Below are 15,963 nucleotides of genomic sequence, written 5' to 3'. Positions count from 1 at the left end.
ACCCCTGCATTTACCCCTATACCTAATACTACGGGCAATTTAGCATGGCCAATTCACCTGACCTGCACATCTTTGGACTGTGGGAGGAAAACACCCGGAGGAAACCCACGCAGACACGGGGAGAACATGCAAACTTCTCACAGTCAGTCACTTGAGTCGGGAATTGAACCCGGGTCTCCAGCGCTGTGAGGCAACAGTGCTAACCACTGTGCCACCGTGCTGCCCACTTGCCACCGTGCCACCCACACTTGTCAAACTTTCAGAAATGAATTTAAGGCAGCAGTAAATTCCCTTATTCAATGATCTAATTACACAACTATGGACCAGGTGGGAGTTAAACATGGGCCTCCTGACTCAAAGGTAAGGACATTAGCAAATAAAAACTGAAAGAACTGTCAATGTTGTAAATCAGAAACAAAAACAGAAAATGCTGGAAAAGCTCTGTCAGCATCTGTGGAGAGAAATCAGAGTTAACGTTTCTGGTGCAGTGACCCTTCTTCAGAACTATCAGGGATATTGTCACTTTGACACAAAAGCTTCCCCCAAAAACTCTAGTGATTCTGGTTCCACACCATCCAATTCGATGGTAATGAGCATGCGTACCAATAGGGGCGGGGAAGTCGAACGTCAAGCCTCTGCGTCGCCACGTGCTGCGTGCTTCCCTGATGCGGTGTGCGTTTACGTCACCGGTTAGTGCGTGCGTAGCTTAGGGTGAGCAGGGTGGGGGCGGGGAGGGGCCAGGTTGGAGCTGGCAGCGCAGGCACAGAGAGACCGAGTTCCAGGCCATCGGCGCAGCCGCTCTGAGGTTAGTGCTCACCGCGCATTCTCCAAATTTCAGCCCTGGCGCAGTCGCAAATCGGACCCCAAAAGACGCCCGGTCGCTGAAACGGGTGTTTTACTTCATAAAAGAGCGAGAAAGAATCTCGAGAGTCGCTTTTAGACGGCGGGGAAGAGCTTAAATCTCAAACCAAGAGGGCCTAGGCCGCACTAGGCCTGCCTGTTGGCAGGGCTGGATTTTGGCGGGACTAAGGGAGGAGGAAGAAAGGAGTGCGTGCGGGAGGGGGAAGCATGAACTGTTGAGCATTGAACTGGCTGGAGGGAAGGAGCAGATGCTTAATCCTAAAGCCTGGGCCCTGTCCACAATGGGGCCGTTGTAAATGTTTTATTTTGAAAAAAAGGAGCTAATGCCTTGGGGTTTATTCTCGCAACTCTTAAAATATTGCTATTCAAAATGGGTCCCCGGTCAAGTGTTTAAGTAACCTGCTATAACCCAAAATAATTTTGCTAATCATTAGATCCTGATGTATGAATAATATCCGATAGATTGATGTGCAGTTCTAAAATGTGGAAGGAGTATTCAGTCAAGAATGTTTCATTTTATAACTTGAAGAAAATGAGCCCTGACCTTGCAAGGATTGTAGGTTGATGCGAGTTTTGTTTATTATTGGTGTTGTAGTTGAAAGATTTGTTATCACTTATGCATTTTAAAAATATTTTATTTCCTTAGTCCTAATTGTGATTTGCTTGAAGTGAGTTTTTATTGAAATCATTCAATGTTTAGGTTAATTTCTATGTCTGAAAAAACATCTTGAATATTTCAAACAATATTTCATTTTTTTAGAAGAAAACACTTCAGTCACTTTTTTGTTCAGCATTTTTAAAAAGGTAAACAAATGTCTTAACTCATTTTTGATCTTGTTTGTACTATCCTTACACTTTGTAGTGTCTTGGAGATTCTTGACTTTCTAGTTTGAATATGTGCTATTAGATATTTCTTGTAGTCTTGTTGGAATAGTGCTGAATAAAAATATAATTAAAAGATACTGAAAGTATAGAAAATCTTTTTAAAAAGACTAGCCTATCTTCTATACTTGAACTAACAAAGTTTCTGCTCAAATATCTAAAGTAAGAGAGTTTATTTTTAAGAGGATTGTACAAACTCTCAACCTGTATTTATGTGGGGTGTAGGGGATAGTGAGGACTGCAGATACTGGATTATGGGGCTTGGCTGCAAGAATATCTGCAAGAAAAATGGATTTTGGGAAAGCAAATTAGAGCAGGACATATACACCTTTAATGGTAAGGTCCTGGGTAGTGTTGCTGAATGAAGAGACCTTGGAGTGTAGGTGTATAGTTCCTTGAAAGTAGGGTCACCGGTAAGTAGGATAGTGAAGAAAGCATTTGGTATGCTTTCCTTTATTGGTCAGAGTATTGAGTATAGGAGTTGGGAGGTCATGTTGCGGCTGTACAGGACATTGGTTGAGCCGTTTTTGGAACTTTGCATGCAGTTCTGATCTCCTTCCTATCAGGAGGATGTTGTGAAACTTGAAAGGGTTTAGAAAAGATTTACAAGGATGTTGCCTGGGTTGGAGGATTTGAGCTTTTGGGAGAGGCTGAATAGACTGGGTCTGTTTTCCCTGGAGTGTCAATGGCTGAGGGGTCACCTTACAGAGGTTTATAAAATTGAGGGGCATGGATCGGATAAATAGACAAAGTCTTTTCCCTGGGTTCGGGGAGTCCAGAACTAGAGGGCATAGATTTAGGGTGAGAGGGGACAGATATAAAAGAGACCTAAGAGGCAACCTTTACACACAGAGGGTGATGTGTATGGAATGAGCTGCCAGAGGATGTGTTAGAGGCTGGTACAATTACAACATTTTAAAGCCATCTGGATGGGTGTATGAATAGGAAGGGTTTCCAAAGATATGGGCCAAGTACTGGCAAATAGAACTAGGTTGGGTTGGGATATCTGGTTGGCATGGATGAGTTGGACCGAAGGGTTTATTTCTGTGCTGTACGTCTCTATAACTCTTAAAACCAGAAGAAGGTGTGGAGGATCTGCTAATATAAACAATATTTAAAATATTGATGTCACTTGGCTGATAAATCTTCAGGCTCGGGTGGTCTACACTGCACAAAACTGAGCGAAATTAGTGATGACATAGCGAGGTGTTCACCAAAGTTTACTAAAATCCTTTGGAAGTGAGGATGACAAATTTATACGAGAAGTCTAAAGTCATGGAGTTAACTTCTAGGCAATAGGGGGAAAGCTGCTAAAGACCATAAAGAGAGACCACACTGATCATTTAATGTTAAAGGCTAATAAAGGACAGTCAGCATGAAGCTTTAATTAACTGAATGGGATTTTCGGGGAATTTTATTGGAATAACTTTAAAGGGTCCACAGTATTGAAGGTTACATGGACACAAAGAGGTGTAGCAGTATCAGTTTTTTTAAAAAAATCAATAGATCTTTCAATTGCCAGGAATTATTTTGTGATTTGCTTAAGATATCTGTGCTACACTTGGCATTTGTTATACTTGCTTCAGAGATTGTAGTTCTAGGATGAAGGATTAATTTAGACTAATTTGATTATAGTACTGACAGAATACCAAAATTGCTACATTTTGGACAAGATATTAAACTGAAATCCTGTGTGCTCAATTGGATATAAAAGATGCTGTGACACCATAGGGAAAATAGTACAGGGAATTCTCCTGGTATAAAAGACATCATTCATTTCTCAGCAGTATGTGATCATCAGCAAATATCCTCAGTGCTGACCTTCTTTCCATCATGAAATTAGAAATGGAAATGTTCATTGTGCAGTGTTGACTTATATTTACAACTCTTCATATGAAAGTAGTCTGTACTTGCTAGCAGCAAAATCTGGGCAGTTTCAGGCTTGGACTGGTATGTAGCAAATAACTACTGCCATAGTGTCTGCGAAAAGAGATAGACAGGCTAAGCAAGTGGGCAAAACTTGGCAGATGGACTATAATGTGGGAAAATATGTAGCCTTACACTTTGGTAGAAGAATGAGGGGGCTAAATATTATTTAAATGGAGAAAAATTGCAGGAGGGTGTGGAACAGAGGGATTTGGGTGCTGTCATGCATGAATCACAAAAATGCATCAGAGTTCAGAGGTAACAGGGAAGGCAAATGAAATATTGGCCTTTTTCAAAGGGAATAGAATATAAATGTAGGGAGGATTTACTAAAATTGTACAAGATACTATTCAGATCACAGTTGGAATATGCTCAATGTTTTGGGGCCCTTTATTTAATAAAAGATGTAAAGGGTGTTCCAGAGAAAAGTTCAGTACATAGAACATAGAAAAATACAGTGCAGTACAGGCCCTTTGGCCCTCGTTGTTGCGCCGATCCAAGCCCACCTAACCTACACGAGCCCACTATCCTCCATATGCCTATCCAATGCCCGTTTAAATGCCCATAAAGAGGGAGAGTCCACCACTGCTACTGGCAGGGCATTCCATGAACTCACGACTCGCTGAGTAAAGAATCTACCCCCAACATCTGTCCTATACCTACCACCCCTTAATTTAAAGCTATGCCCCCTTCAGTAGGCTGATATCAGCTGTGAAGGGACTGTCCTATGCAAAGAGGTTGAGTAGAATGGAAGTATTGGAATTTAGAAGAATGAGAAGCAGTCTCATTGAAACATCTATGTTATTGAGGGACATGATGGGATACATGCAGCAATGTTGCTCCCACGTGGAGGACAGTCCAGGATCAGAGGGCATAATCTTAGTATAAAGGGTCTCACAATTAAAACAGATGAAGACTATCATCTGTGGGATTCTTTACTGCCGGGTCATTTAATCTATTCAAGACTGAGATAAACAGATTTTTAATCAGTAAGGGAATCAAGGGATGAAGGGGAGAAGACCGGAAAATGGAGTTGAGGATTATCAAATGAGCCATAATCTCATTTAATGGCAGAGCAGTCTCTTGTGGACTGGCCAACTTTTTCTACATCTTATGGTAGAGTCAAACCAATTGCTCTTGATGTACATGTTATTGCCCTTGATGAATCACTTACCATAAATATCCTGACCAGTAACCCAACTTAGCGAGCTACAGCTACAAAAGTGGGTCAGAATCTGAGTACAGAAAATGACACTTTCTTTCTAACTGTTCAAAGTCTGTCTACAAGGTACAAGTCAAGGGTATAGTGAAATATTATCTACTTAACTGGATAACTGCAACTCCAACAACCTTCTAAAGGTTCAGCAGTGTTTCGGAAAAAACAGCCAGCATCATGTTAAACATTCACTTTCTCCTCCAGCAGTGTAAAGTCATAATTATGTGTACCATTTATGATGCGATACAGGAACTTACCAAAGCTTCTTTGACTGTGCCTTCCATTCCTCAAGCTATCTACAGAAATAAGGATAGCAGGCAAATGGGAACACTAAGCTTTTACTGACTTGCACATCATTCTGACATGGAACTATATTACCATTTCTCATCTCATTGGATCAAAATCCTGAAGTCTGAGGATCTTCACTGAAACTACAGCAATTTGAGAAGATGATTCACCACTTTCTTAAAGGAATTTAACAGATTACCATAAATAATGATCATGTCAATAATATCCACCTCAGCTTAACAAATAAGAATATACAAAATTCACCAATACATGAATTCTAATAGTCTATCTTCATTGCAGGTTTTGGAACTTTAACCCATGTGTTTGCATTTTATACAGCATTGACATGAATTCATAGTAAGTTATTGACCATTTAACCTGTTGTACTATCCAGCCAACTGGAAGACATTGAAAAAGTTCACAAAATAAAATCCAGTGGGGAGATGAGAAGAATTTTCTTCTGCATAGTGTTATAATCTGGAATGAAAAGGAAAGAATGGTTTTGTAGTGAATTTCAAAATAAAATTGAGTGTATAGGTAAAAGGTAGAATTTGCATGGCAATGAATGAATTTATATGGTAGTGAGACTAATTGGATGCCTCGTTTAAAGAACTGACAAGTCATGGGCTGAATGATTTTGTGCACTGTATGATTCTATAAGTATGGAGGGGATACAATTGAATTTTAATCCTAGGGTGGGCATCTGCAAATTGAGGAACAGTATGGGTAGAATACAGGAGATTTATGGAAAGACTAGAGGGTTGAGTACACATAGCTAATGAAATTCAGTGTACTTGCATAAGAAAATAGGACATTTTCCGGAATAAGCAATTTAAATGCAGTGCAGTAGAATAGCGAACGTATATATACATTTTATAAAGGCATTTGATAAGGAAATGTAATGATTTTGAGTAAGATTGAGCTCATGAGTTTTGAGCTAATACATAAAGTAGGCAATAGTTAACAGAAAAGGTGAAATATTTAGGTCATTTTCAGACATCCAGTGTGTAACTAGTAGTCCTTGGGTCTCAAGTATTTAAAACCTATATCAGTCATTTTGAGGTGACAGTATAACATTTCCTGATTTTCCCAATGACACATTGCTAGTTGGGAAAATAAGTGAGGAAAATGAAACGAGACTGCAACTTAATATAGACTTTTAAGTGAGCATAAACAGGGCAGACAGTGAATAACATGGGAAATTGACCACTTTGGAAGGACAGTGGGAAAGCAGAACATTTTTATGTCACATTGTTGCTATTGCAACCACTGAAGGCATACTCATAAATGAACAGTTGCTGTGCCTGTGATGTCACTGTCACAATGCTGCAACAAGGTACCTGCATCGAATAATTAGAAGAGTAATTTATGTACTTCCCAAATTAATTCAAATCCTAGGTTTGTAATATGCTCTGCCCTGATCCAAACAACTGCCCCACTTCTCATTGTATACTTCCTACTCTTTGCTGTGCTGCCTTCATGTTTTCTGTCTCTGGGAGAAAGGCAGTGAGGGATTGGGAGTCAGACAACCACAGAGGTAGTGACAAGTATTGTGTGAAGCAGCAAATAGGAAACCGGAACTGGGGATAGGTGGGGTCAAGAGGAACAGGAGAACACCAGGTGAAGCAGAGTAGAGTGCTGAGTGGAGGTGTGCAGGTGGTGAGAGTTCCAGGTGCACATCAATGATATCAGCACACTGACTTCCTCTGCCAGTGTGATGGCAGGCAATGCACTTTTTTTTTAATAAGTGTGAGATGAAAAATGTTAGTGTTTACAGGAACTTGTGCATTAATAAAGTATGTTCACTGCACGCAGCCTTTTTATGATGTATTTATGTTTCAAACAGCTTCTTACACAATGGCTTAACTTCATTCTCACATTTCATCTTTTTTTTAAAATAAAAATGTTTGTCAATCAAGCAAATTGCAACCCTACAAACGTAGAGCATTTCATTGTAACGAGTTAGTACTGTTCTTGCATTGGGCATTGCCTTATAGAGGTCTGTAAAATCATGAGAGGTATGGATAGGGTAACTAGGCAAAGTCTTTTCTCTTTTGGGGGGTAGGGGCAGTTCAGAACTAGAGGACATAAGTTTGGGATGACAGGGGGAAAATGTAAAAGAGACCTCAGGGGTAACTTTTTCACACAGAGGGTAGTGCATGTATGGAATGAGCTGCCAGGTGGAGACTTGCACCCATCCAGGTGTTATAATTGTATGAATAGGAAGGGTTTAGAGGGTTATGGGCCAAGTGCTGGCAAATGAGACTGAATTATTTAGGATATCTGGTTGGCACGGACAAGTTGGACTGAAGGGTCTGTTTCCACGCTGTACATCTCTATGACTGTGGTTCTTTTGACTCTTAAGACTGAGTTTGCACAATATTAACAAATGATGGTAATACAGTTGGTATCTGTTGGTTAAAATTCCTGATATGCTAAAATACCTCACCCTGTTTTAGAAAGCTGTAAACATTTGTGGGCGGCACGGTGGCACAGTGGTTAGCACTGCTGCCTCACAGCGCCGGAGACCCGGGTTCAATTCCTGCCTCAGGCGACTGACTGTGTGGAGTTTGCATGTTCTCCCCGTGTCTGCGTGGGTTTCCTCCAGGTGCTCCGGTTTCCTCCCACAGTCACAAAGATGTGCAGGTCAGGTGAATTTGCCATGCTAAATTGCCCGCAGTGTTAGGTAAGGGGTAAATGTAGGGGTATGGGTGGGTTGCGCTTCGGTGGGTCGGTGTGGACTTGTTGGGCCGAAGGGCCTGTTTCCACACTGTAATGTAATCTAATCTAATCTAATTTCAAACGCACATTGACTATAACCAGGCATTACCACTCCCACTTGGCCCTAATGGTACTAGCTCTGACTCATTTATGGAACACCTATAGTTTATACTGGGTGACATGTAACTAAAGCAGATGGATTGATAACTTTGAGTAGTTTTGGTGGAGTTGCAAACCACAGGGATACATGGCTACAGGATGTACAGTAGCAACTTGATCAGGAGCATATCTCAAAGCTGTAGTCATCATCACCTGGAAGGGTGAGAACACTGCCATATAAGGGACAGTATCTCCACCTTCAAAAGCTGAGAATGAGTCCATTATTGTCATATCAATACTTTTGAGTTCCATTCTAAGAGTCACAAACCATCCTGACCGCCACTTACATCAGAGTCAAAAAGTGTGGTGCTGGAAAAGCACAGCAGGTCAGACAGCATCTGAGGAGCAGGAGAGTTGTCACTTTTGGCATAAGCCCTTCATCAGGAATGTCTCCTGCTCCTCGGATGCTGCCTGACCTGCTGTGCTTTTCCAGCACCACACTTTTTGACTCTGACTCTCCAGCATCTACAGTCCTCACTTTCTCTTAGTTGCCACTCACATCAGTTATTCCTTGATTGACATTGTATTAAAGTTCTAGAACTCCCTAGCCAACAGCATTTTGGGAGTGCCTCATCCACGTAGGAAACAGCAGTTTAAATAGAGGTAAAAACAATGACTGCAGATGCTGGAAACCAGATTCTGGATTAGTATTGCTGGAAGAGCACAGCAGTTCTGGCAGCATCCGAGGAGCAGTAAAATCAACGTTTCAGGCAAAAGCCCTTCATCAGGAATACAATTTAAATAGAGGGCCCACCAACACCTCAAGGGTGACTGGGGATAGGCAATATGCTTCTTTCATCAGAGAATAAATAAAAATGATACTTTTCTGTTCACATACACGGCTATTCCTTCCCATTATCTCTTTTGAAGTGCACTCACAGTAGCTCCACCTTCAAAAGCTGAGCATGGGTCCATTATTGTACTACCCACTCTGGCTACTAGATGTCACTGTTGAGTAAAAACAAAAATGTAATTTTTGAAGCTAAATGTTTCATCTGTTCACAACTCTGACTTGTTGTGAAGGTAATGTGAGTTAGAAACATATAATCCCTAAGCATAAAAGCAGGCCATTCAGCCCATCAGGTCCACACCGATCCTTCAAAGAGCATTCCATCCAGACCCATCCCCCTATCCTAGTAACCCTGCATTTCTCATGACTAATCCAGTTAACCTACACATCCCTGGACACTATGGACAATTTAACTTGGCCAATCCACCCCACCTGCACTTCTTTGGACTGTGGGAGGTAATCAGAGCACCTGGCAGAAACCGATACTGACCCAGGGAAAATGTGCAAACTCCCACAGGAATCCAGGCTACTGGCGCTTTGTGGGAGCAGTATTAACCACTTGCCACCATGCTAAATAAATGCACATTCTTCCTTCAGTTTCTTTAAACCAGAAGTTCTGCTAGAGAAATTCAGTTAGGTAAAAACAATGACTGCAGATGCTGGAAACCAGATTCTGGATTAGTGGTGCTGGAAGAGCACAGCAGTTCAGGCAGCATCCAAGGAGCTTCGAAATCTCGGATGCTGCCTGAACTGCTGTGCTCTTCCAGCACCACTAATCCAGAATAGAGAAATTCAGTTGCAGAACCAAGTGCACTTGCCCTGATTGAGGTCAGCTAGCTGAATACAGAGTGATTATGGAATATGTTTCCATCAGTGTTCTATAGCTGTTGGATACTATATAAGCTTTCTGAGCTATAAACTTTTAACTGTCTTTTAATTCTGGTTTTACTTCTGTTGTTGGGCATTTTATTCAAATGAGTGAGTGTTGATGAAAAATCTGCTGGAGCTATTACTGGGTTACACTGAAGAATTTGGCCATTTGGTAATGCAGTTTCCAAATCCTGTTTCCAAGGTTTCTTTGTTCAGCAACACTCCCCAGGACCTTGTGATTAAGTGCCTGCTAAGTTTTGCTTTCCTCAAATGCAGCACCTCACATTTATCTAAATTAAACTCCATCTGCCACTCCTCAGCCCATTGGCCCATCTGGTCAAGATCCTGTTGTAATCTAGGTAACCTTCTTTGCTGTCCACTACATCTCCAATTTTGGTGTCATCTGCAAACTTACTAACTATATCCCCTGTGTTCATATCCAGATCATTTATATAAATGATGAAAAGTAGTGGACCCAAGCACTGATCCTTGTGGCACTCCACTGGTCACAGGTCTCCAGTCTGAAAAACAACCGTCCACCACCATCCTCTGTCTTCTACCTTTTGAGCCAATTATGTATCCAACTGGCTGTATTACCTGAGATCGAACCTTCCAACCAGTCTCCCATGGGGAATCTTGTCAAATATCTTACTGAAGTCCATATAGATCACATCCACAGTTCTGCCCTCATCAATCCTCTTTGTTATTTTTTCAAAAAACTCAATTGAGTTTGTGAGACATGATTTCCCACGCACAAAGCCATGATGACTATCCCTGATCAGTTCTTGCCTTTCCAAATACATGTACATCCTGTCCCTCAGGATTCCCTCAAACAACTTGCCCACCACTGACGTCAGGCTCACTGGTTTATAGTTCCATGTCTTGTCCTTACCACCCTTAAACAGCGGCACCACGTTAGCCAACCTCCAGTCTTCCGGCACCTCACCTGTGACTATCAATGATACAAATATCTCAGTAAGTGGCCCAGCAATAACTTCCCTAGCTTCCCACAGAGTTCTAGGGTCCACCTCAACAGATCCTGGGGATTTATCTACTTTTATGCAATTCAAGACATCCAGTTTTTCCTCCTCTGTAATATGGACAATTTTCGAGACGTCGCCATCTACTTCCCTATATTCTGTATCTTCCACGACCTTTTCCACAGTAAACACTGATGCAAAATACTTATTTAATATCTCCCCCAACTCTTGCGGCTCCACACAAAGGCTGTCTTGCTGATCTTTAAGGGGCCCTATTTTCTCCCAATTACCCTTTTATCCTTAATGTATTTGTGAAAACCCTTTGGATTCTCCTTAACTCTATTTGCCAAAGCTATCTCATGTCCCCTCCCTCCTGATTTCCCTCTTAAGTATACTCCTACTGCCTTTGTACTCTTCTAAGGATTCACTCAATATAGCTTGTCTACACCTGACATATGCTTCCTTCTTTTTCTTAACCAAACCCTCCATTTCTTTAGTCATCCAGCATTCCCTACACCTCCCTGCCTTCCCTTTCACCCTAACAGGAATATACTGTCTCAGGACTCTTATTATCTCATTTCCAATGGCTTCTCATTTTCCAGCTGTCCCTTTACCTGCGAACATCTGCCCCCAATCAGCTCTTGAAAGTTCTTGCCCAATACCATCAAAATTAATCTTCCTCCAATTAGAACTTCAACTTTTAGGTCTCGTCTATCCTTTTCCATCACTATTTTAAATCTAATAGAATTATGGTCACTGGCCCCTAGTGCTCCCTCACTGACACCTCAGTCACCTGCCCTGCCTTATTTCCCAAAAGTAGATCAAGCTTTGTACCTTCTCTAGTGGGTATATCCACATACTGAATCAGAAACTTTTCTTGTACACACTTAAGAAATTCCTCTATACCTAAACCCTTAACACTATGGCAGTCTCAGTCTATGTTTGGAAAGTTAAAATCCCCTACCATAACCACCCTATTATTCTTACAGATAGCTGAGATCTCCTTACAAATTTGTTTCTCAATTTCCTGCTGACTATTAGGAGGTCTATAATACAATCCCAATAAGGTGATCATCTCTCTTATTTCTCAGTTCAACCCAAATAACTTTCTTGGATGTATTTCTAGAAATATCCTCCCTCAGCACAGCTGTAATGCTATCCCTTATCAAAAAAGCTACTCCCCCCTCCTCTCTTGCCTCCCTTTCTGTCCTTCCTGTAGCATTTGTATCCTGGAACATTAAGCTGCCAGTCCTGTCCATCCCTGAGCCATGTTTCTGAAATTGCTATAATATCCCAGTCCCATGTTCCTAACCATGCCCTGAGCTCATCTGCCTTCCCTGTTAGGCCTCTTGCGTTGAAATAAATGCAGTTTAATTGATCAGTCCTCCCTTTTTCTCTGCTTTGTCCCTGTCTGGCCTGACTGTTTGACTGGCTTTTTTTCTCAACTGTACCAGTCTCTGATTGGTCTCCTTCCTCATTATCTCCCTGGGTCCCACTCTCTACACTCCCCACCCCCCAAACTGGCAACTGACTAGTTTAAATCCTCCCAAGCAGCTCTAGCTAGCAGATCTCCCTGCTGGTACGTTTGTCCCCTTCGAATTCAGGTGTAATCTGTCCTTACTGTACAGGTAACTTCTACCCTAGAAGAGATTCCAATGATCCAAAAATGTGAATCCTTCTCCCATGCACCAGCTCCATTATTCCACAGGCTATGTATAAGTTGATTCAAGCTCTTTTAGATTGCTTAGGTATTTTTTGCCAAGATTGTCCTGTTCTCATTGCTAATCTCTTTCTCCATGTCCTCTATTCCCTGCCTGCAGCAGTAAAGTTTGATGGAAGGACACGGAGCCAATCAAAACCACGAGCACATGACGACAATCGAGGCTCATGCTGTTGCCCAGCAGGTTCAGCAGGTGCATGTGGCCACATACACAGACCACGTGGTCCTGAGTGGAGAGGATGACTCCCCTTCATCCCCAGAGGAAACTTCCTTTGACGATTCTGACATCCTAAATTCAACCATCACAGATGAAGTCACAGCCCATCTTGCTGCAGCAGGTGAGACTTTGGACTGGGAGGTTGGGGAAAATATGGAAACTCCATGTTTTGCCTTCTCTTCTGAGTCTAAACATTAAGACTGGATCCATTTCCAGTTGTTAAAACGTTATAGCCTTGCACCAAATGGCATACTTTCTTTTACAACTTTTACTGTATTTTGTTAACTTTCTACTCCACCAGTTGGGTGTCGTTTCACGCTCTGATACTTTCATCAATCAAGTCGCACTTTCACCTTAGTCAGATGGTTGTAGATTCAAATCCCGCCAGAAATATGAGCCTATAATCCAAGCTGACATTTGCACTGTAGTACTGGCAGAGTGATGTGCTGTCAGTCATTTGAATCAAAGGACTGTCTGCCTTTTCAGGTGGATGTGTAGATCCCAAAGAGTTATTCTGAAGAATGGGGAAGTTTTCCCCTAGCGTCCTGAGCAATATTTACCCCTCAGTCGTGACAGAATTAATTATCTGGTCATTTTTTCATTGGAAATTTGCTGTATTTAAACAGGCTGTTGTATTTAGTCAATTATAGAGGCAACTTCAGTGGTCATGAAGTGCTTTGAAAGGCTGGTCATGGTATTAATCAACTCCAGCCTCCCCACTACTCTTGACCCACTCCATTTTGCCTATCGGACCAACAGATCCACGTCAGATGCCATATCTCTTGCCCTTCACTCCCTAGAACACCTTGACACCAAGAACAGCTACATAAGAATCCTACTTATTGACTACAGTTCAGCCTTCAACACTATTATCCCCTCAAGACTGATTACTAAACTTAATGATCTCAGACTAAGCCCCATTCTCTGTAACTGGATCCTCAGTTTCCTGACCCACAGGCCACAATCAGTGAAGATTGTGGACAATATTTGATCACCACTAACACTCAATATTGGAGGCCCCCTAGGGTATGTACTCAGCCCCTTGCTGTACTCACTGTATACCCATGACTGTGTCGCCAAATACCAGACCAATGCTATTTACAGGTTCGCTGATGACACCACCATAGATGGTGACAAAACAGACTGCAGACGGGAGGTGGAAGACTTGGAAAAATGATGCACTAAGAACAACCAAGCTCTCAATGCCTGCAAAACCAAGGAGCTCATTACTGACTTTCGGCGGGATGTTACTCATGCTCCCCCTACACATTAACGGCACGGAGGTGGAACGAGTGGAGAGTGTCAAGCTCCTGGGTGTGGGTCATCCACAACAAGCTTTCTTGGACTCTTCATGTGGACGCACTGGTTACAAAAGCCCAACAGCATCTCCTCTTCCTCAGGCAGCTGAGGAAATTTGGCATGACGGCGAATATCCTTGCAAACATTTATAGGTGCGCCATTGAGAGCATTCTGTCTGGATGTATCACTACCAGGTATGGCAACTGTACCATTCAAAATCGGAGACGGTTTCAGAGAATGGTGAACTTGGCCTGGACAATCACAAAGGCCAACCTCCCATCTATGGAATCTATCTACCAGGCCCGCTGTCAAGGAAAGGCTGCCAGCATTCTCAAAGATCCATCCCACCCTGGCAATGTTTTTCTACAACCTCTACCATCAGGGAGAAGGTACAGAAGCCTGAACACATGCCGGTTTCAAAACAGTTTCTACCCTACTGTTGTTAGAATACTGAATGGACTCTCAAACTCTTAACATTCACCTTTTTGTTTTTGTTTTTGCCGCTGTTTACATATTATTATCTTTGCTACTTAACTCTGTGATCTGCCTGTATTGCTCGCAAGACAAAGCTTTTCACTGTGCCTCGGTACACGTGACAATCAATTCAATTCAACTTATAAAGAAAAGGCTGCAAAGCTCTTCCTTCTCCAAAATGGCCGTTTATGTGTTGGGTGCGTGGCTTGTACATGCTTTCTAGTTTCACAACTGAAAAATAGCCACTTGTATGTAGCACCAGAAAGGAACTTGCAAGGAATTAATGCAGGGCAGAAATTGCAGACAGAGACTGAAAACAGTGTTGTGGACAGTAGATCCAGCAGAGGGTGCTGTACATCAGAAAAACAAACTTGCTCTGTGTCTTGATGCAGCGAGACTGTATCTAACAGACAAATTCATCATTATGTCATGTCAACTAGCTGGACATCAAAAAGTAAGTCACAGATTCGAAGGAGCCATCAGTAATTTTAAATTCCCTTTAAATTAATTTGGACTTTGTTTTTTATTTTCATTCTGGTTTCCCTCGTACTGAAATTTGTGCCCTTTACCCAATTCCCAGCTGAAGGTGCTGTAACCAGTCTGTTTCTGTGGTTCATATATTCACTGGCCCCCACTCTTCTTGTTGTGACTCTGAGCCATGTGTGCGGGCATGATTTATGACATGGGGAAATAATCCAATCCTGTTCTTTACCTAATATTCATGCATAACAATATCCAACGGATACTAATGGTAAGTGATGCACAATGAATATTCTGGATGAAGACTTTTTGCACCAAACCCAAGGATGATATTGGTGGAAGATCCGAGTTTAGCCTTGGGATGCAGATTGTTCCATATTGAACCCCCATACTTACCAACTGAGATATTAGGGCAACTTTTATTTCATATTCTCCCATTTTTTAAACATATTTTGATATTATCTGTATCTTATTTAATATTCTGCATTGTAAACATTTTGCATGCTTTTCTTTCCTCTGACAAAAAGCCGAGTCTTGGTGAGCTATAGAGACCAGCAAATTTCCAGGTTGAATTTCCATTCTGTACTGAGTTAGCTGTCTGCAGCCAAGCATAGACAGAAACATGGAAAATATTTGGAAAAATGGGCCATTCAGCTCTTCAATGTCATGCCAGCTGAAAACATTATCCTGTCTAAACAGCCTAAGGATCTTGCAACTGAACAACTCTAAATGGAGTCCTGTACCCACTCCATCTTCTCTTCAAAGTCCCCCCCCAACCCCTGCATTCTCACTGTTTCTCACGTACACATGCACATACACACACAAACAGGATCTACATTACCAAGGTTGTCCCTGTATTTCCTGTGTTACAATAGTGAATGCACTTCACTTGTAAAACACCATGGGATGTTTCTGAGGTTGAGAGAAGTGTTGTATAAATGTTAGACTTCCTTTGCTGCAATTTACTTGGCTGAACAACACACTGTGTCCATCTTCACTGACAAAGCTCATTGTACTAGATAAGGGCATGTCTGATTTCACTTGAAAACTTTGTTGGGGGTGGGGTGGAAGGTTAAATTG

The 15,963-nt window shown here is 41.9% G+C and overlaps 1 protein-coding gene across 9 annotated transcripts in view; it reads left to right on the top strand.

Annotated features, from left to right (window-relative positions):
* The first annotated feature begins 703 nt into the window (after positions 1-703).
* Positions 704-15,963, top strand: part of nrf1 (nuclear respiratory factor 1) — a 77,421-nt gene continuing 62,161 nt past the window's right edge. For 7 of the 9 annotated variants that reach the window (XM_043714019.1, XM_043714016.1, XM_043714017.1 and 4 more), the window contains exons 1-2: positions 704-805; positions 12,514-12,751. In XM_043714019.1, the coding sequence (XP_043569954.1) occupies positions 12,526-12,751 (226 nt within the window). In that variant the 5' untranslated portion in view covers positions 704-805; positions 12,514-12,525. Of the gene's footprint in view, positions 806-839; positions 1,418-1,621; positions 1,666-12,513; positions 12,752-15,963 lie in introns of those variants that run through there. The other 2 variants (XM_043714011.1, XM_043714012.1) reach the window with 2 other exon arrangements.

Source organism: Chiloscyllium plagiosum, chromosome 23 (assembly GCF_004010195.1).
Source record: "Chiloscyllium plagiosum isolate BGI_BamShark_2017 chromosome 23, ASM401019v2, whole genome shotgun sequence".
Taxonomy (NCBI): domain Eukaryota; kingdom Metazoa; phylum Chordata; class Chondrichthyes; order Orectolobiformes; family Hemiscylliidae; genus Chiloscyllium; species Chiloscyllium plagiosum.
The sequence above is the reverse complement of the archived record's forward strand: the minus strand, read 5'-3'. Positions and strand labels throughout refer to the sequence as shown.